Source organism: Gambusia affinis, linkage group LG11 (genome assembly GCF_019740435.1).
Source record: "Gambusia affinis linkage group LG11, SWU_Gaff_1.0, whole genome shotgun sequence".
NCBI classification, from domain to species: Eukaryota; Metazoa; Chordata; class Actinopteri; order Cyprinodontiformes; family Poeciliidae; genus Gambusia; species Gambusia affinis.
The window spans coordinates 22,632,977-22,655,328 of NC_057878.1; the positions used below are offsets into that span (position 1 = coordinate 22,632,977).

Sequence of the window (22,352 nt, forward strand, 5' to 3'; positions counted from 1 at the left end):
AATGGGAAGAAATGTCTGCTTTTAGATGGAGAGTTTGGAGGGAAATAAATATATGCGCATATCACACTTTTCAAATTTTGATTTACAAAAGCAAATAGAAAGAAAGGAAAACTGTATTTTTTTTTGTTCCTCTCCATGTTTATGCGTTATTTGTTGTTGGTCCAGCATGCAGAACATTTATGATTTATGTTTGTGGTTGCAATATGTAGAAAAGATAGACAAAGGTCATTATCCCTTTTGCAAGGCAGAGGATTTCAGAATAATTATAGCCTACAGCACCTGAATTGTTGATGTCATTACAGGTGCCATTGACCAGAACTTTTCCCTCTGGACAGATACATCTGGCACCGGTTGGGTTTAGCAGACACATGAAATCACAAGACATCCTCAAGCAGGGATTTGATGCTGTGGAGAGAAAAGACAAAAAATGTCCTGAAAAAAGAGCTACAAGGTAGTTTAGTTAGTTAGCAAGTGGAAATACTTGTTTGTTTCAGGAAAGTGTGGTTTTTTTTTCTAAAATGAAGCAATTAATTCAAAGTGCTTTAATGTTTGATTTGAAGAGTGGATTTTTTTCTTCAAGCAAGGAGAGGTGATGGCTAAATTATATATGCGTAGGACTTCACACTGAAACATAAACAACTTTGAAATGTGAAAATTTCCTTTCATCGGGTTGATTTGTAGATCTTTCAAGAGCTCCTCTTAGTTACACCTACAGCCCCCCCCCCAAAAAAACAATCAATGTACTGAAAGCATTCCTTAAAGATTCAGAATAAATTCCAGCAAAATTCCATTATCTATTCATGTACCTTTAATGCATTCATTAAAGGTACGTGGTAAACAGATTTGAAGTCTGAGGCAAGGAGAAATGAATCAAACATGTCCAAACTACATTCATCATGCAGACAATGTTAAAAATTTCAAACTACTTTGCATTCAGATCTTGACCTGAAGTTGTGGGATCACATTTTCTGCCTTTCCAACAGCTACAACAATACAGTAAGAATACCATAAGTATGCTAACATCGAGGGCACAGAGCAATGATGAAAGAACTGTTTCCTATTTAAATTGTTGTTAGGAGGTTTTTGCTGAGGATATCAAGCCTTTACTTCACAGCTCAGTGCAACCTGAGTGCATCCTCTGCCCACAGACTTGCACATTTCGCAGTACATGGTTGGCCTAATGAGTCTCTGGGGAGTGGAGGAGCTGCCCTGTAAGAAGAAAACTGACCAAGACTGAGCTCTCTTATGTTCTTCAACCATTAACACCAAAGATGTAACAAATACCAGGCACGGGTTTACCGCATGAAGTAAGTGAGAGGAAGGACAAGACTGTATTGATTGGCTGATTACCAAAGTTTCAAGATTTTTTTAGGCTTCATATCTGTTACAAAATATTGTATTTGACTCAAGTTCAATCAATAATTGCAACAACAAAAAAATGGTTTAAGCCTCATCAATTCAAAATACGCTTCCAGATTCGGAAAAGGGAAAGATTGTGTAGAAAACTAGGTCTTGCTGATGGAGCATAGAGAAAAAAAGGAGAGGTTTCATCATCAACAAGCCAAGAATGTTACAAGTCTTCAACTTAGTTTAAGACATTTTTATTGTTTGGTAGTTACAAACAAGAATATTCAGAACATATTTGCTGGATTAATTTAAATAAGGCCAAATGTGTAGTTCTGTGATACAGCTATATAAAGATGATTTTCTTTGCATGACTTCCTGGCAAAATAGCCTTAAAATGTAGTAAATAGCAAATGTAAATTGACACAAGGTCACAATTATACATTATAGGATCTAATTATACATTGTTAAAATCTAAACTTTTCATACCTCTGATAGGTTTAGATTTCAAATCATTTTAATTCAAACCAAGTTTTAATCAGACAGAAAATGAGACATAAAATATATTCCGTAACATTAAGACATTCATTTACTTTTTATAAAGAAATGGCAGGTCAAAAACTATGTATTCTATTCTCAATAATCAGTGGAATATTCTTTTTTCTTAATTTCAGCAATCAAGACACTTCTTATAATTGCTAACCAGCTTTTTTATGTTTGAAGTTGGAAGATCTCTTTGTCACCACAATCTACACTTCTTCTTACCATCATCAAACTTATGCCATAATTCTGAACTGATTTTTGACTGTTCTTTCAGGCAGACTTGGCAGAGTTCATTTGAACTGGTTGATGCCCTGTCATGCACTCAGCTTGTGATCAGAGTTCACAAATGTTCCGAACTGTTAAGGTCAGGGTTTCCCAAAAGCTCAATGTTAGTCTGCTTTATTAATTCAATAACAACTTTTGACATATGTTTGGGATCATCTCCAGCTGTAACACTTAGCTCAAGAAAGGTTGAGCTAAGTGTGACTAGAATACTTCATCTGAGGAAAATACGTTAGAAAGATCAGGAACAATCCCAAAACCATAAAGGCTCTAGAATACCATGACCAGGAAACAGCTGAAATACCAGTGTCAAGATAAAGATGGACCTTAGTGACAGAAAGTATATTTGGAGAAGTGTGGCCAAGTCTTTAAAGTTTACAAATGCAATATGTACTGTGAATCATGGGGAAGGTAGTATGAATATGTCCATTATTGTGCTGCCAAATGGTACTGGTGCATTGCACTAATGGAATAAAATAAAGTCTTTAACTTCATGTTGGATCAACAGCTATTGGTCGAAATTTGAAGATTATTGGGTGCTTTAAGAGGTAGTCAGAACCGCAAAGATAGTTTTCGCAATGATAAAGCAATATGTAAAGCCCTGATCTCAACTATACAGAAAATGCACACTATTCTGTCTCTGTGCTCTGAAATCAGGCAACATACATTATTTCTACCAATTCTGCTAGATGATGGATTAAGCTAGAGCGTTTCTGATCGCTACGAAAATATGTGATCATGATGCAACTTGCTAATGGACATTAGACAACAATATTGGTTAGCATTTATGTATACAACCCAATGTAGATGAGAGAAAACCCATAATAAGTCAATTTTATAATGACAGATGTGATGTGTAAATGAATACTTAGATGAAGGGTTGATTAACATGCAGAACATAGCCTGTATTTAAAAATCTGTGAGATTTTCTGGTTCTTATTTAATTTCAATGTATTTGTAGGTATTTAATTAATATACAGTTGTCTACTTTTTCTTTTAGATATATTTACATTTAATGGGGTATATTTTGTTATTCTGCTGCTGTAACAAGTGAATTTCCCCACTGTGGAAATGATAAAGGAAAACTTTATTTAAATCAGGAGGACTTACCATCTTGTTGTTTGTAACGGTGAGAGACAAAAACATTGGTGGGCCTGTCCACCCCCAAATAGAGAATCTCCACCGCCTGTTTGCCGTACTTGTGAATCTTGAAGAGCTCATGTTTTAGTCCAGTTCCATAGATGTAGTCCTCAAATAAATCAATTCTGTATGGCTGAGAAATTCCTGAAGATACAGCAGTGAAAATTAAATTCAGAATACCAAGGATGCTGAATGTTTGTATCCTGTGTTGTGGAGGGCAGATTGATCTTAATACAACCTAGCCTTCTGAGACTCTCAGGCAATACTGCTGCAATTATTTGATAAGAAGTTGTGCTGCGCGAATACCATGGCTTTAAATGAAAACAAAAACAAAAACAAAATACTTGTACTTTGTTTTTTTCTCTTTGGGATTTACCGTTTCTGTCGCTGATTGTCACAAGGGGGTCCGAGCCATCCAATCTCATGCTCCCTATCTGTGAGAGCTCAGGATCAGCCCAGTAAATACGCTGGTTGAAGTAATCAATTGCCAGCCCTGTGGGAGGATGAAGGTAAGCAATTTATTTACCTGACAAATTAAACTGAAATCATTGTAAAATCCCTCAACACAGGAGACCTTCAGGTCAAGAAAGTCAGATTTGTTGAAGAAGAAGAAGCTGTGAATTTTAAAACCCAATCTTTGTGCTTGTATGGAACATTTCAGTTGTGAACTGAGGTTCGATGGTGGATTTTGGCCATTAAAATTCTTTCACTTTCTCTCAAAACTCTAACTAGAAAACCGAGGACACCGCTTAGACATGTAAATGAATCTTTGTTTTTTTCTTTTCAGCTCTCCAATGATTAATTTCTCTCCTTGTGACCGAGACAGAGCATTGGTCTCTTGAATTAAAGGAGGCCAAAGCAGCTTTTCAAAACTAGATCAACACTAAGTGGCTCCCTCTAGACCTTCAGACACAAACTGAGTGGCTGTTAACTACTCACTTGCTCTTCGTCTTATACTGACTTCAGTGGTGATGTTAGAAAAAAAAATATTTAAAATAGCTTTAGGATTATACTACACAATAAGAAAAAAAATATTTCAAAATTATTGTCTGGCATTTTAACCAAAAGATATTAAGCTTTTGTTTTCATCCCTCAGATTTACTGACAGCCCTGGAAAAGATTTGTATAAAGGACTAAATAAATGTATCTTTAATTGCAATAGTTTTATTTCACACTGACTGCACAGTTCCAGTTCTTTTAAATGCTTTATTTCTCTGACTGTAGATATGGGCACAATCAGGTCTATAGATATTGTCTTTTTATGCTTTGTCTTTGGACTATAAACACCATTAGGACAATTAACACCTGTCTTTCCTGAATTCTTCTTTTGTCTTTCCCATTTCGAGAACATTCAACTTTGGTATATAACATGTAGACTACTTATTATAAGATCCTAATCAACATTTTCTATACATTTAACACATTTTAAAGAAGTCAGTGCTTTAAGATTGAGACCTTGAACGTTCATGTCAGTAAATTTTAAAAAAGTATCACCGGAAAGATTATTTAATGCTAATTATTTACGTAATTAAGTTTAAAGCGTGAAAGTAATTCATTTTGAATTTATTAAACACAAAGTCAGGGATATATCAAGTGGGTTTTTTTTCCCTTCATAATTTAAATTATTATACTTCACAGCTAACAAACATTTTGATCCTCTCTGTGGCCGTGATTATATAAGCTACTGCATCACCAAAACAGCATTTTCAGTCTTAAAATGTTTTTTTTTGTTTGTTTTTTTTCTTTGGTGTATTAATCTGAACACCAGAAATTATATATTTCATATATTGTGAAATATATGTATCTTATATATTTCACAATATATGAAATTAAGATAATTTCGTTTCCAGTAGGAAAAATTTGTCTTGAAGTTCACTTTTTGAATGAAATGCACAAATAAAATAACTTTTCAATGGTTTTAATTTATTGAAATGCATATGGAAGCAGCTGAAATTAGAAAAGTAGTTATTGAGGGTCTCTGTTGAATTGAGGGAAGCAATAAATACAGACTGCACGTTGGGCTGGCCAACAATACTCAATTACAAAAGCATTATGCTAAGTTGTTTGTGTTGCAGCATTTTGTAGATGTTTTTTTTTTTTTCACAATATGCCCTTTGCATACAGATTTTAAAAGAAAAACTTTGAGAAAGAAACATTTATTCCTCCAGTGAAAAGAGAGTAATTTCAAAGTTTTTTGGCATTAGGACTCACTTAGACTGGGAAACTGCAAAAAAAGCAATAAATATTCCCAAGGCTTCCTTTACCAGAGAAACCAATAGCTAAATGTTAGAGTCTGATTTTACAATGAGCTAGAAAATACAGAAATATAAGTACTTTATTGATTATAGTGTTTTTGTTCACCTTGGTATAGTTGTGTTTCATATAATTTCTATGGTAGGAATACTTATTTTCACACGTCTGTTTGCAAAGAGGCACCTACTTATCAAAGTCTAACAAAAAGGTGCTGCTGGTTCAGATTCAATAGTATTAAAAGGAAGCATTGCATATATGACAAATTAATTAGTTGAAACGCACTACTACACATCTAGTATACATTAAATGTATCTTTGGTACAATATATCATATATAAAAAACGGTATGGCGATTCAAAGGTAAACAAAAAGTCCTTTGTGTGTTTTCATATTCCATCATTAACCACAGAAGGACACACTGCTTGTATAATCAAAAATAAATTTATTTTACATGCGTGCATAATCAGCCTCAAAGATGGACTCGCAGGATAAGAAATACACAGACTGTTGATCTGCCTTTTTCCGTTTTTCAGACATCTTCACCAAATGATATCAACGTAATAAAAAGGTATCATAGAGAGAAAAACACCATGTAGAAACAATAAAAGCAGATATACCTACCAGTGGGTCTGCGAAGATTTTTCTCCAAAAGAACTCTGCGTAATGATCCATCCATGGCTGATTCCTCTATTTGAGAGTGATCGCCAATAACACTCCAGTACATCATTCTGCAAGAAACCATGCAAATAACAGTTCAGGATTCTGCATGAATATAAAATAAATATGATATGCAATAAACATGTGTTAATGTAGACTGATCTAGACATATGCTTAGAACTTTATTCGCATAGGGGCCAATTTTATAAATTGCTGCCACAGCCTTTTTTCTCAAGATGTCTAGTATTTTTTTTTTTAATCTTGTACTTACTGTCTTAGCAATAAACATATTGTGAATTAATTTATGAAATAACAGGAATATTTCTCCTACATTTTTTTTTTGTACAGCCAAATGTAAAGTAGGATAATGGAATAAGAAAGATTAAAATTCTACCACTATTACTTAAAATATAGTTATACAACTATGCAATTATGGGAACCTACATCCCATGATGTATTTTAAGTGATAGTACCGTACATACCATAAGCTGGTTTTGCAATATTCAACTTCGCACTAATTATGTTAGTTTTATATAATTACACAATTGGTAGTAAAAGCTTACATTTTTTCAAAAACATTGCTTCTACATGGTATTAAAAAGTAAAGTCCAAAAATGTTTAAATATGGAATTCATATTAAAATTTAGTAATCCTATTCATTCCACAAAGCTATAAGAATAATGCGTTTTAAGGAGTGTGTTCAAGAAAAGAGTGTCTGAGTACACAACTCACCCCCTGGCTGGGTTTACAGTAATGGCATATGGCTCTCCTGCTATGTCAGTAATCAAGCGAGTGCAATTTGGTCCCTTAAGTTGGCCCACATTTATGGAATATCGTAATTTAGTCCAGTGGGCTGTGTAATAGCTGAACCAGTGCATCCGGGAGTGATCAGTCCAATAAATGTTTCCCGTGATCCAGTCAGCAGAAATGTCTCTAGGACGACGGAAATCTGAACACTGCAATGCATAAAAAGCAGGTTCTCTTATTCAAATCCTGTGCACACACCATTTAAATTTGTCATATAAAAGGCAATGCAGTAAAACATCACAAAACATCACAAAACGGAGTTTATAAACTCAGACAACTCATGAAGCGATAGCAGTTTTTGGTAGATGGACAAATAAAGGCACTGGAAGCACTTACAATGTTCTTAACATTTGCTTTTGTTTGGCCTCTTTCAAGAGTGTCCTTGTAAAAGATCCCACCAGGGTTAAACTGGGTAGCCCATATAAACTTTTGCTGATGAAACAGAACATCCATCCCGATAATGCGAGCATTGTCCTCAATGTGAGTGAGCAGTTTATGTCCCTGGCTTTGGTTATATGGATACACAAAGCTTCGGATTTCAGTGTCGTTGGCTATGTAAAGCACTCTGTCATCTTGTCCTGCAAAGACAGTTGTTAATTTGAGAATAAAAAAGGAAATGAAAGCTTGTATAAATTATTAACAACCTACCCTGTGCAGTTTAAGCAGGATACATAAAAATAGATCAAACAAATGTAAGCTGAGCTTTAAACTGGAACACATTTTGATAATATTCATACCTTTAACAACACAGTTGCCGTTCATCTCCTTATAGTTCCGATCGCATGTACATTTAAAGGATCCTTTAGTGTTTGTGCAATAATGAGGACATGTGTCAAACTGGAGACACTCATTCATCTCTGGAAAACAATGATATTTGTAACATCATTACAGATCTATATTTTTCCGTGTCACTGAAACAAAGTGCAGAGTTAAAAAATGTAAAGGCCAACAACTTGCAACTTTCTTTGCCTTGCACATTTCCTGTGAGGTGAAAAGTGTTTCATCTGTTCCCGGTAAGTTCAAGTAACTTGTCACACATGCACTACAACAGAATTTTTCTGAGCACATTTCAAAGGTTTTTATGCCTTTCTATTATTTCTCCTCTAAAAACCGCAATGCGGTTATGTTGGTTTATCTGTCCTGGTAAGGGTAACAATGTTCTTTTAAAATTTAAATTATTTCTCTTTATCTTCACTCATGGCGTTGAAAAGGTTAACTACCTTTGCAGTTGAGCTCATACATCTATTTGACAATTTAGCAGAGAAATGAGATTTTAAATTGAAAATGTTGCTTATTTCGTCAATATTGCTTTTGATTAAAATGCAATTAATTGGGATTATTTAATTACAGACCCTGCAATTAACTCCAATAAAAATGTACTCAAGTACCACCACTAATTACACATTTTTGTTGATAATAAAGAGACCTCTGTGATGATGATGATGAGTTGTCTACCAAACCACAAGTTTTAGAGATTTTTGTTTATAAAATTCAATCATCCATTACTTGTCTATACCGCCTTGCTATATAATTCCCCATAATCTTAACCTTTAAAACCCTACAAGTATAAAATTAGCAAAAGTTTTAGCAAATATGACTCCCACTATTTCCTTGAGTAACAAACAAACGCAGAAATACTTATACGTTACCTTCACACTGGCCTGTCTTTTGGTTCCTCTTGAAACCAGGTTTGCACTGACATATCGCATTAGCATTTGTTTGGTTGCAAATTGCATCCTCCCCACATGGATTTGTTTTCTTTCCGCACACATCTCCACTGGAAACTACAAATAAATACAGGTCTTTGATTATGCCTCTGAATCTCAGTTGACTGCTGCGGTTTTCCTTTGATGTGCAACAGCTAAGAGTGCATCCTAATCACTCACACAGAACACAACACACCTCAAACATTTATTATCACAAACAACAAAACCTTGCATCTCAAATGAGAAGATTGCTGTTCTTCACGATAACCTCACAGTGAGCTGCACTGCATCTCCTGCAGAAGCTTCAATGATATCTTTGAGAAAGTTACCAGCTGGCGTCCTTACATGATTTGCAGTCCTGCTCGTCTGAGCCGCCGTCGCCGCAGTCATTGAAGAGGTCACATTGAAGCTGCATCGGGATGCAACGTTGATTACTGCAGGTGAACTCTGTCTTCCCACAAGGTCGAGGCCTTCCAGCTACCACCTCTACTTTGAAAAAAAAATGGAAAGGAAACAAAGAAAAGTAAATACAAATCTTTTTTTAAATATGGAATTTAACAGCTGAAGAGTTAATACAGTTGTATTATTCGGTTGTAACTGTCAGAGGCAGGTCAAACACTGGAAGATTGATTCAAATCATTCTTTTCAAACAGTTCACATCAAAAAGGGATCTGTTTTCTGTTTTATTAATTTTTTTGGAAAATAATAACATACTAGAGCTACTTCAACATGGAAAAATCTAACAGAGCGATTATGTAGAGGGGCAGAACTTGGCCCTCTATTTATTGAGGGGCAAGTTCTCTAAACTACTTGTTTATATCAAATGGATATAAATCTGAGCTGTTCATGTTTCTAATTTTGAAAAAGAATTTAAAGTAGATCTGCCCTTTTAAAAGCTCTCTATCGGCATCTGTCAGCGTGAACAAAGTACAGGGCTGTTTAACTGAAAACACAAGCTGAAAGAGTGCAGTGTGGGATTTAGAGTGTTGCACTTCTTGCGAGGCGGTGTGCTTGCTCACAAAGGTATTTTCTCAGAAGTTACTGTTATTGGCTTTGGAGTTCTGATGTTTGCTTGACGCCGTTGCTCAGCTTCACTGCACACTAAATTGAAATCTACACTCGATCCAACGCATTTCAGCACTGCATTCCCAGCAGCTGAATGAATCTCATACAGCAGAGGTTATAAAGCAGCCAATCGATTAGATGTTAAACACAGGAGAAAAAGATGAGCAGCCTGTCGGCATCGTTCTTGATGTTAATGTAAGATATATGAACAAAGCAACGGGTGACGTGAGTTTCAACTGAAGGCTGCATGAACTCCAAGCACTGCACCATATATACATAAACAAACTGTGTCCAAGTGAGGGACATTGATTGCAATAACTTTAATGTGTTTAGAGACGGATGGCTTATTGGCAAAAATTAAAATTTGAATAACCTGGATTGACTGCAGTACAAAAATATTGATTGTCACATCCCCACAGCAAATGACAGTTAATGTGTCAATGTTCAGTTCAAGGAATGTACACAATCACATCTTTTCTGCAGCTAGTCAAGAAAGAGGTCATTATCTTAGCGGAAGGTAAAATTACAGTTTGATTTTCATCTTCCCATTTATTTCTGTGTATTGCAAAAAAAAAATGTAGGTATGGCACTCTCCAACAATGTGAGAATGAAAAGGAAAGGAGCATAATGAAGTGACGGGGAGGAGGATGGTGGGATTAAGATGAAATTGAGGAGATGGATAGATGGAAGAGGCATACAATGGTAAGAGGTAATGGTCTGAGGTAAGAGATGGATGAGGGTCTCAATGGAATCAGAGAGAAAGATGAATGAAAGACGAGAGAAACAAGAGAATGATAGAAAACAGGAGCTATTTGTCATTTTTTTCTCTTTGTGAGAATTTACAGACAGCTTGTGCTGAGGAAAGATGTCAGGACACCAGAAAAGGGAGAATCAAAGCGTTTGGAAACATTAAAATGGGTATTTTTACTTTCACATGAAAGAGGGACACAAAAGCTAAAACTATTTTGTACATATTTCCCCTGACATTGAAATGAAAAAAAGAAGAAAGAATAAATAAAAAGCCACAAATCTGAACATACAGTAAGTGGAAACAATATCTGATTCAATGTTTATCAACCACCAAGAGTTCATACATTTTCTACAAAAACAACCTTTTTGGAAATTCACGTTTGCTTCCTGAGCTCACCGCATTCTTCTTCATCCGAATTGTCGCCACAGTCATCCACTTTGTTGCAGACCTGGTCCATGCGCAGACACACATGATCGTTTCTACAGCGGAAAGGCCTCGTAGGTGGGCAAGGAAGTTTAGCTGGAGGCCAAAAGATGCAAAAACAAATTAATTTGCTGTTGAAATTTAAGAGAAGCAGCAACATCTTTTCTCGAGAGGTACAGAGAAGTAAAAAAAAAAATGCTATCTTGTGAGTGGTATTTTAAACTTACCACACATTTCTGCATCTTCATCAGAGTTATCGCCACAGTCATCCTTGCCATCACATACCCATGTGTGGAGCTTGCATAAGGTGTTGTTACAAATGAATTCATCAGCTCGACAGAAAAATGTTCCTGCAGTCACATAAAGTTTCCAAAATTTTTATCACAGCAAGTTGGGCAAAAAAGTTAAACAGTTTCAGGTATCATGGATTATCTTACCTCGTTAAATCAAAAGGCTAAAACTCTTTCTGTGTTGCATCTTTAGCTACATTTTCATCTGGACTATGTTTGATATCTTTTCATCTCCTGTCCTTTTGCAAATGTCATATTACTGGATTTACTTTGACCTTCTAATATTAGACGTTAATTAGTTTTGCATAATTAATTTTTTTAATTTAGCTGTAGCATATTAAACTTATACTGCAGCTTTTAGCAAAAGCTCCTATATTCATAATAACGTTCCAGTCAGATATGATTGTTCCTTCTTTGTATTGAGTGGACTGAAAATACAAATTCTTCTACTTTTGAAAAGCAAAAACTGGGTGTACAAGCTTGATTTTTTTGTGACTTTGGTAAACACACAGGGTCATAAATATACATATAGCCTAAAAATCCCACACATCTACTGCCCTTTTTATATCCCTTTCTTACAGGGAAAGTTATATATGGCATTTATAAGGGGCTTTTAGGTATGTATATATGTGAGCCTTTGTTTTTAAATGTGGGCATGTCTGAATTGAAAAAAAATCTCAAATAGAAACCCAGAATTGTATTTTTTGAAGTTCTCTATTAAATAATCATTTCATCCTGGAAAAAGAAAACATCAAATGCATCATTTAAAAAAACATTCATGTCTTTTATGAGTATACCTAACCTTCTAACTGGAACTATATGCTATAGCATATTGCAGTATTATCAAAGTTTTTTCTCCTTTTTACCATGGTTACAGTTTTCTTCATCGCTGTGATCCATGCAGTCCAACACGTCATCACATCGCCAGCGTCGAGGGATGCAGTGAGCGCGATTCAGGCACAGAAATTCATCCTCTCTGCACTCCTTCACACAACCAATCTGTCCAGAGCAACAAAATACAAAATCCTCAAGCAGTAAACATGAAAAATAGACTCTTTACACAGTAATCTGCTGAAGCACGATTCACAATAAACACACATTGGTGTGTGATACCTTTAATTCCTGGAAATGTGTGAAGCTGTACTGACCTCATCTGAGCCATCAAGGCAGTTGTCATGTCCATCACACCTCAGGCTGGCTGACACACACCCTCCACTGGCACACACATACTCATTTACAGAGCAAGATGGGCCCACTGGAAGAAAAAGTGCCAAGATATAATTTACTGAAGATGCAGCACTTTTGTTTTCTTAACTATTACAAAGCTCAGACTAGCACTATCCTGGCAGGGAACTCACCATACTTCTTAGGCAGACAATGACAACTAATGTTTTAAAAGAAAATTTCACTAAGACTTACTTCTATTTGTCAAAAATGGATTAATAATCAATGGAATTAGAGTGTTATATAAAGTTCTCAGGAAAAAATAAATAAATAAAATGATTAACGCTAGTATTCTTATGATGATTTACAAGATAGAGAAACTGTTACATAATGATTAGTTAAGTAATTCTGAAATGTGGACAGAAATTGATGAAAGCTTAGAATAGAGCAAAGGAAAACTTAAAAAGTCCTTCAAATCAATTATCAAATAATAACCTATTGCCTAGTATTGAGGGCCCCCCTTCACTTCCAGTATATTTTCAAAATAGACAAAGAGATATGGAGTTTGGTAGTTTTTTTTCTTTTTTTGGATTGTAAGACATGCTTCTGAGTGAGGCTTTTCTTCTACAGACATGAACAAAACCATTTCTGAATATCTGGAGGTGGAATGAACACTTCTAGTTTATTCATGATTCAATTCCTGCGATTCCTTTCACAGCAGTCTACCAAAGACGGACTGATTCTGTCTGTCAAAGTAGAGATCCATTCAGTTATCACTAGTTATAATAATATATCAGCCCAAATATCTGAACATTTTCTTTCATTTTTTTCCTGTTTGTGAGCTATGAGCAAAAATGTGAAACATAACTTTTCAGGAAGACCTTTCAGACTGCCCAGAGAAAAAGGAAAAAAATCCTCTTTTTTTGACAAAAAAGATTTTTTTTTTTTAATGAATAAGTTTTGTTTTTGTACAAGAAACTTTTGATCTGAGAACTTTTGTTCTGCAGCTCAAAGGATGGCTGCAGAACAAATCCTTTGAGCAAAGATGAAAATCATTTCAGTTACTGGGTACACACCTGTTCCATGGCAGTTTTTTTCATCTTCCCCCATCTTGCAGTCTTCTTGACCGTCACACAACCACTTGAGTGAGATGCAGAGGTTGTTGTGACACCGAAACTGGTCCTCAGCACAGTGTGCCTCACAGCCTCTCTGAGAACAAATTCAGAGAAAAAGAAAGTAAAAAAAACCACAAAAAATTATTTAGATTTATAATCATTTGTATTTCACACCAATGATTAAACATTAGCTATAAAATCAGCAGTTACTTTTGTAAAAATAATGTGATGATCCACAAATGTATATTAAAATATTAAAAGCAACACAAGCAATAAAATATGTTCCTACAGAGCTTATCTTAACCAAAGTAAAAGGAATATATTAGTTAAGATTATGTAAATCTATGATGTTTGTACTAAATGTAAAAGAAAAAATGTTTTTGAACAGTGATTAGTGATACAAATCTGTTACAAATAAGATTCTTAACTGGATCTTAGTTTTTAAGTGATTAACTTTTGTGCCAAATATAGAGAGGAAACTCCACAGTCACAGTAAGAAAGTCAAAGTTTTATGGAGAATGACCATACTAAGATCCTGCATGATGTTCTTGACTAACCTGACAAAGCAGTGATGGCTAACCAGTCAGTGAGGTTTTTGACTAGGTAGACAATTGGCCAATAGTGGTTACAACATCAATAGCCACATTAAGGAAATGATCAAAAAGGAACTTGAAAAGTTCAAGGAACAGGACTTAAAGAGGAGGAAATCCCTCGGACTCTGTGCCCAGAAGAGCATATCCTTAGGAACAGCTAAGATCCTGCACAGAACATAGAGAACCCCAAGATAAAATAAAACTGCCAAAGAGGAAAGAGTGTTTGTAAAGCCCTTGGGTTGTTTTGGGGATAAGGACTGAAAAGATGTTCAACTGAACACTGAACACTGAACTGAGAGAAGAGAGGAAGCAATAGGGATTGAAAAAATAATTTTAAAAGGATGGTAGTATGTACTTTCCAGTCATAAGTGTCATTTCATAGCACAATCAAGTATTTAAGTTACCTTCAGTTGTTTTATATATATATCAAACATGACATGAAATAAATTTGACTATACACTTCATTGCTTTGAAATTGGACCTGTGTCTCTTAAAGAAACTTTTACTATTTCTGGCACTCCGCCTTCAGCTCGTCGTCACAACAATGCTTCTCATTATGGCACTCACAAACATCCTTAGGTGTGTTGCAGTGAGAAATTGTTAGTTTGAAAAGCTCAGCAGACAGGTAGTTCAACCAGGTGTTTGCTAATTGCTATTGCTACTAGTTTTGTGGAACTGTGAGTGGACGGCATGGGAACGGGGTATTCTGTGAGGACAACAACAAGCTATGCTCAAGTATGCAGTTGCAAGAAGCTTTGTAGAAATATGCGACAAGCTTTGTATGAGCAAGCGTTTAGGTATCCTGAATGGCTTCTACTAGAGACTTAAGAATTTCTCAAACATGCAGGAAAGAATCAAAGGAACAATCCAAGTACCTTTTGAGTGGAGTGTACAAGCATGATATAAAGCTCAAAATAGTCAATTTTACATAAACCCCTTTAAAACAACTACTTAATTTGGCTGATAATATGAAAGCACCTATTAATGCCCACTGACATTTGACATATTAAAAACTAGCAATCTGTGTTAAAGCAATAAAACTGGTCATGAAATGAAAAAATGCGGAGGTGGCATTATTCTGGAAAATGTTACTGAACTTTAACAACTACTGCAAGCTAATGATATACTAATGCAGTCCTCAAACCTCACAGTCCACCCATAGCTTCAAAGGTTTGCAAATAGGTGAAGAGGTGGTGCTTTTTTAAATGTGCTTTGAGTTCTCTAATATAAAATAGATGAATTGCTTTTAAACTCAGCTAAAGGACTCTGAAAAGAACTTAATCATGACTTTTACAAAGTCATGAGAAACCCTCGGTTTTTTTCTGTTAGGACTCGTGCCCATTAGATGCACACAGTCCTTTAAGATAACTACACCCAAATTGGACCATTCCTTCTGGGTGTTTATTTTTGACCTTAATTTAATGTCTTACTTAAAGTATTTGCAAACATGAATTCAGAAAGTGAACACTTGGGATAAAATTTACAAAGGGTTAAGTAGGGTTGAAGCACCTGCATGCAAAGAGATTATATATTAAACAAATACTATGAATGTTAAACAGGGCAAAATATTAAAATGAATAATGAATTTTAACAACAAGCTTTTGTCCTTGTATTATGCATCACAAAACAACATTATCTGTAATAGAGCTTTATTTCTTCATTTTTAATGCAAATGCTATTTTCCCATGCACTGCTAAAATGAATGCACAATTAGGTTCATTTTGTCACATATTATCAGCGTCAAATTACAAAAGCAGTTCTAAGCTTTAAAAATAAAGATATTCAGGCGTCTGAGTGAACAAAACAACCAGTCTTTGTTAGGTCTGCAGGCATGAAGGATTAGTATTACCAAAAGCAAATTAATATGGTTTTTCATGCTGTAGTGCACTGGGAGGTATAATAATTCATCACAGTAAAATATCCTTTACTGTTCTGTAGTGTGACAACCATGGCAAGGAGATTTATATCAGCACAGTGAAATATAACTAAAAACAGGAATTTTCAGAGTTAAATATAATTTTTTCTACAATTACGATGCTTAATTCAAACTTGAGCTACATCTGCACTGACAAACTGAACAAGTGAACAGTTACATAGAAAAATGCATTACCTATATGCTATAATTTGGCTTCTGTAATTCATGAGTGTTGGTGACCCAATTATAATGTCGTTTTGATCTCTTTTCCCAATATTACACTCTTGATATTACAACCTTTAATTTGAATGCAAGCTACCTATTAACCCACTAATTACACATTAGTTACCACATAATAATTTAAAGGGGTATGATGGACATCCTCTGTTCAGGCTAATAAAAATCCATATGCCAGACAGCCCAAAACGTAGGTGACATAGTTCTGCTTGTGAAGTCATTTTACGTGGCAAATTTAATTCTTAAAAATAAACAAAAACAGTAAAACTCAGGAACTGACCTCATCTGAATTATCCAAGCAGTCATAATCGCCGTCACAGCGGAATCGGGACGAAATGCACTCTCCATTTGCACAGGCAAAGTCTTTGTGGTTACAGGTGACAGGCTCTGTATAGAAAACACAACACCCACATTTTATTAATTCACACATGTTCAAGAATTTTGTGCTAAAGCAATGGTAAAAATTATCACTGTCCTGAACCAATTCCAGATGCTAGCTTAACTTCAGATACATGTTGTTGTTGGTTTACTGTAAGCTACAGGCAGGCTACAATTTCAAAGTAGTGCAGAAAATCTCTTCTCCTTCTGTTTGGTAGACATTCCACCAGAGAAAACCTCTGCAGTACGAGAAAGCCCAGACGGAGCACTGAGAGGAAATTATTATTAAGGGGGTTGTGTAGAAAAGCAATGGCCAGGCTGATTATGTATTTATAATTAATGCAATTAAAAGTAAAACATATTATGGTAAAATTTTAACCTCATATTACTCATTGGTTTTGTAGAGTTTCAGTGTGGGACTTGCTATCTGCAAATAGATGTCCTTAAAAGGCTTGGACCGAATTAAGCTATATGCATCAGCATATGCCTGGTAAAAACCTTATGTTTTATCCTTTAATGTAATTTTGTATTCAAAACTGGGAAAGGCTAAAAGACTTTAGAAAAACGTGTCTGCCAAATGCATAAGTATAAAAAATAAGAAAATCAAAAGGTACCCATTGATTGTGGCTCTCATAATCAGGAGCATGAATTTCTCACTGAAACCAAGAATCTTGTATCTGCTATTTAGGGGTAGTCTCTCCCTAAGGAAAATATTAGACTAGTGCTAAACAGCTGGATTAGATTCATCGTCTGGGCCCTCCCTTGTTATCATGGGCTGTTAGCTAACCATGGGCATGTATTATGAGTTGTGCTGTAAGACAGACTCCCAGCAGGCATTGCAGCAAAATCTGATTTGCAGCCCCTCTATTGTCTGCTGGTCCAGCTGCTTTATGTCTTTTTTTCCATCCAATTCTTGACTGGCCTTTATTTGCATTTTAAGTGACATTAATAGGTTTGGAGGCTCAAGCATCTAATAAATCATGCAAAATGTGCACACGCTGCACAAAAAGCACACAAAGAGTCTATGCATGAGCTCATACAACACACAGGCAAACGATTCCCCCCACGCAAATACAAAGAGTTGAGTACACAACAGGATGTGAGATTTAACAAGGGGGGTTAGCAGTGACATTTCATGAGTAGATAAAGTAGCCCAAGAGTCTGAGCTTAACTTTGTTCTCAGAAAAGAAGCACAGATATTAAGAATGCACTTAAAAGAGGGAGTTGAGTCATGATAAAGAAGAACCACCCTGAATGCACAAAACTGTATATTATTTCTGAGAATGGGACAAGGCGTTGTTATGGTTGGTGGGAAAAACAGTCAGGTGTCCTCAAGGGCGTCAAATTCTTCACGGTGCATGCGAAGCATCAATAGTGTATACAAGCACATAAACAGAGCTAAGAGCACGTGAAGTTGTCAGGTATACTCACTGCAGTTCTCCTCGTCTGAGCCGTCTCCGCAGTCGTTCTGGCTGTCACACCTCCAGTGGTCTGGGATGCAGTTGTTATTCTCACAGCGGAATTCATGAGGTCCACAGGTCTTTTCATCTTTTTCATCAGGAGCAAGAAATATAAAAAAAAGCATACAGATGAAAATGGCTTCAGAAAGTATGAATATTAATACAGCACTAGCTATCATATTTTTAAAGTGTAATCATCGTTTCCTCAGGGTTTCCCTGAGCAAGTCTGACTGTGAGCTCAAAACACAGTATGCATTCAAAAAGCTAATACACCGTAAGATGAAATACCTGACTCTGCTGCCAGGTCTGCTCAGCCGATTGGTGACAAAAAGTTGGCAAAATTGAACATTTCTGAGTATGACTTGTGTTTCCTTTTAAGCCACATTCAAGCTGTAATTCTGCTCCTTTCAGCATTATCGCAGACAAGATGTGACAGTGATCGAGAAGTAAAATGGGAAATTCTCTACCATATGTCTGGCTTTCTTTTTTTGATTAGTTGCTGTACTGAAAATGTATACTTCTTGAGCATTCCATACCATTTTGTTTTACTGGTCTATCTATTTTAGGCTCTATATTATGATCTCACAAGATGTACGATGTACTTTTGATAATGTGACGGTTATGAAAGAAAAAAACTACTTTTGATCAATTACCAAGAGCAATAAACTCAAGATATTAACAGAATGAGTTGACTCAGTTAAATCTGAGGTTTGAATTAATCTTTCAGAAAACTAATATTCTCAAGGCATAATTTTTAGGGACAATGGTGAGCATAGAACATCTCTGTGTGGTTAATTGTCCACTATACAGGGTAGACTGCTATTACTGGCACACTATCTGGGATAACATTATGAAAACAAAAACAGAAATACTGACTCATGCAGTGGGAAAAGTTTCTCAAGTATTTTAATACAAAATCATAACATCTAGCCATGGATTAAGTCAATATGTTTGTGTTTTGAGCCAAATATATATTCTTATTAAGTTGAAAAAAGTAAGTTAGAAGCAGTTCAGGGTTGTTTGAGTGTTTCCATCAGACATTTTGCTCTGCATTAGTACATGGATAAATCAGTGGAAGTTTAAGTGAATTTTACAACAACCAGACTAATGTTTATTTAAAATTCCACCACATTTCTTCAAAATGTTTTTGTTTTTTTTAAATATAACTATCCTGACTTAATTCATAAAACTATTCTTTCAACAGACATCATCTAGGGATAATCGCCCCGGTGACGTTATCAGCTAGGGACGAGAGGTGGGTGAAGAAGTGGGTGGCAGATTCCGCCTGAATCTCTTTCTTATATGACAGCAGGCGGATAAACAGGAAGGTGCAAGAGGCAGCAATTCATTAGGGAGCAGCTTGGTTGCATTCAGCATTTAAATGTATACGGAAGAATAATTTGGAAATATGACTCTTTTGGGTCAGAGCTCATTAAAAGTGAAAACAACAACTTTCTTTGGCTATCAGAGGTATTTTAAGTGTAGAAAAAATAGGCATAAATGAAGATATGTCATTTGCTAGAAGTTTGTTTGCTCAAACAATCTGAGGAGCAAAAACCATCTGTGTTAAACATATAGTGGTTCATTTAATTTTTACTTATTTAGCTTTGCTAGAGGATCTTCTAAGGTGATCACTCATAGAAGCAGAAGTGAAAAAAAAAACAATGGTACATGAAACAGACTACAAAAAAATTCATAGCATCAAAGCATGAGGACCAAAGTAAGTTGAGTATAAACTGGATGGTGTTGAGTCAAAGCCACACCCAGTCTTTGTCTTTGTGCTCTGAAATAGTTGCGACAGTCACAGTAAAACATGCCCACATCCACTCACATAACAAAAACAAACAAACTGGACATACTTCCTATGTTACAATTGTGCTGAGAAAGGAGACAAATGTCCTGAAAGCAACTGAAGTATTCTGAGATGTGGTGTAATTTAAGGGAAATATGGAGAAGTGAGGGTTTGTGGGAGTTATTTAATCCCTGGATCTCAGTGAAAGAGGTAGAAATAATCTATAAACAAGAGAAAAGGGAGAATCTAGTATCAGGATTCCAGCCTGATATCCCTTACAGTGAACCACATCAAATACTGTCACTTTACCTTCTCACTGCTGAAAATAAAACTGTCCAAAAAATAAATCTCCATTTTGTCCACAATCAGTTGATGCCTGTATCAACTAGAAAAACAAACTCACTAAATCCAAAACAAAACAACAAAAAAAAACCCCAGAAAAGTACATAACTACTGCAGTATGAAGATTTTAAGTTAGCTTTTTTTAAAATAACATTCTAAATCTGTTCAGTTTATTAGAATTTGCATATAAACATATAAGCATTTCAGAATAATTATGAATTTATGATATGCTTAGTTTAAGAGTAATTCTGTTTTAGTTAAATATTTGGTGCTCTCTTGCATGGATCTTACACCCAACTCTCCCTTTCATCTCACGTCTTGACTTGGTATCAAAACGTAACAGAACAAAAAACTAATTAAATTTTGACAGTAAAGGCAAAAAAACAATAAATCAGTCTTGTTTGTGCTGGTTGTTGCATCACAGGCCATGTTCAGATCTGGCAAGAACAGCCATTCTGGGAATGATCAAATCAAGCAGTGCCATCACACCTAGGCAGAACTAAATATATGTGTGAAAGCACATGAATCAAAATAAGAACAGTGCTTTCAGACCCCCTAGTAACCTGATGACCAGACAATAGCGATATCACATGGACATCCTTGCCTTAAAAATGCATATTTTATGAACAACTTATTATAAAATCTGGCAATCTTGTTGGCTCGTTTAAAACAACCAGATATGTGAGGGAATAATTTAAGTTATTTTTTTTCTTCCTGCTGACAGTTTTAATGAATTCCTTGTTGAAATTCTCATAAATGAAGAAACAATGTTCTTTTGGGACTGATAAGGAAATGATATGGGTTTCTCTGCTGTGAAAGCTTTGTTATTGTTTTTGGAGCTGACTGCACCTCCTGTGGTCACTGTTTATTAAAATCTCCCATGGTGATCTAATGTTTCTTGTTTTGTCCTCAACTATGTGTACAGTAAAAGTTGTAAAGAAACTAGTCTTGAAAGCACGTTTTATTGTGCATTAAAAGTTTAGATTTTTTTCATGAAAACTGTAATGGTCAGGATCTTTTAAACTTCCGTCATCCCACTCCAATTTCCTTTAATACGTTGTATAATTGATCTTACTTTGAGCTTGCAGCTTAAATAATTTCTGAAAAATGAAGCACAGGAGAGGCTGAACCAACACTAAAATATTAAAACATGCAAACACTGTGCTTGTGGTGTTGTTGACAATCAACGTAGTCATTTAACTATATTGCTCCGCGTGTGGAAAAACTAACTCAACCTAAATTTTGAAGCCTTATGTGTCAAACTGAAGGCCTGGGGCCTCAGCTTTTGACTTTAGTACCAAATTACATCAATGTTAAAAGATGTTCAATATTAAATAACTTGAAAAAGTACTAATTGAATACACAGACAACTATTAATTCAAATTTTAACAGTTTGTTCTACAGATACATTGTGCCACAGCTGGCCCTTTGAGGAGATTTATGATCTTGATATGGCCCTCAAAGAAAATGAGCTCAAGGTCCCTGCCTAAGGTGAAAGGTCATACGGTACTTAAAACTGATTAAAATAAAAACTGAGGGTTAGGAGTAGTTGTAGATACCTCCAGATATTCACAATTACTTTGTGTCATCTCTTTATAAGAGATACACAGGAAACCATTCTAAAACTAATGAAGTTACTGATTTGAACTGAATTTTCAGTCTGATGAAAACCTTTTAATCTACAAAAAAAAGTATCAGGAGTTTTAGAAAACATATTTTCACTGATATTTTAATCCCCTTGTTGGTTCATTTAACCAATAATGTTATTCTCACTACAGGGATGGCTGCTCTTCTTCGCATGATGTAACAAACTCTCTCACTGCAGGTCCAAAGGAAGTTTAAACTCAGCTCACAGCCATTCAAGCCACCAGACCATTGTGTGATTGTATAATTGAGAGATTATATTACTGTTTTGTTAGTAACTACACAGTTAAGAGTTATATCGAAATTGATAATTTCTGTTGTTAACTGGCAAGAACATCTTTGACAATGCTAGCTGGTGGCCTTGTAGGCATCTATTTTCAGCTGAGAGTCGGACCAGAAGAACAAGTAACATGACTGGATCACTGAGTCAGACCAGAATAGACTCAAGGGTA

General features: G+C 35.5%; 1 protein-coding gene across 1 annotated transcript in view; it reads right to left on the bottom strand.

Annotated features, from left to right (window-relative positions):
• Window positions 1-22,352, bottom strand: part of lrp1bb (low density lipoprotein receptor-related protein 1Bb) — a 301,838-nt gene that overhangs the window by 22,680 nt on the left and 256,806 nt on the right. Inside the window, exons 66-81 of the mRNA XM_044132659.1 lie at window positions 18,094-18,210; window positions 16,565-16,671; window positions 13,501-13,633; window positions 12,409-12,515; window positions 12,127-12,259; window positions 11,198-11,320; window positions 10,944-11,066; window positions 9,077-9,217; window positions 8,675-8,809; window positions 7,763-7,882; window positions 7,362-7,603; window positions 6,951-7,174; window positions 6,183-6,289; window positions 3,686-3,802; window positions 3,280-3,453; window positions 280-405 (exon numbers count right to left, since the gene is read on the bottom strand). Coding sequence (XP_043988594.1) covers window positions 280-405; window positions 3,280-3,453; window positions 3,686-3,802; window positions 6,183-6,289; window positions 6,951-7,174; window positions 7,362-7,603; window positions 7,763-7,882; window positions 8,675-8,809; window positions 9,077-9,217; window positions 10,944-11,066; window positions 11,198-11,320; window positions 12,127-12,259; window positions 12,409-12,515; window positions 13,501-13,633; window positions 16,565-16,671; window positions 18,094-18,210 — 2,229 coding nt within the window. The remainder of the gene's footprint in view (window positions 1-279; window positions 406-3,279; window positions 3,454-3,685; window positions 3,803-6,182; window positions 6,290-6,950; window positions 7,175-7,361; window positions 7,604-7,762; window positions 7,883-8,674; window positions 8,810-9,076; window positions 9,218-10,943; window positions 11,067-11,197; window positions 11,321-12,126; window positions 12,260-12,408; window positions 12,516-13,500; window positions 13,634-16,564; window positions 16,672-18,093; window positions 18,211-22,352) is intronic.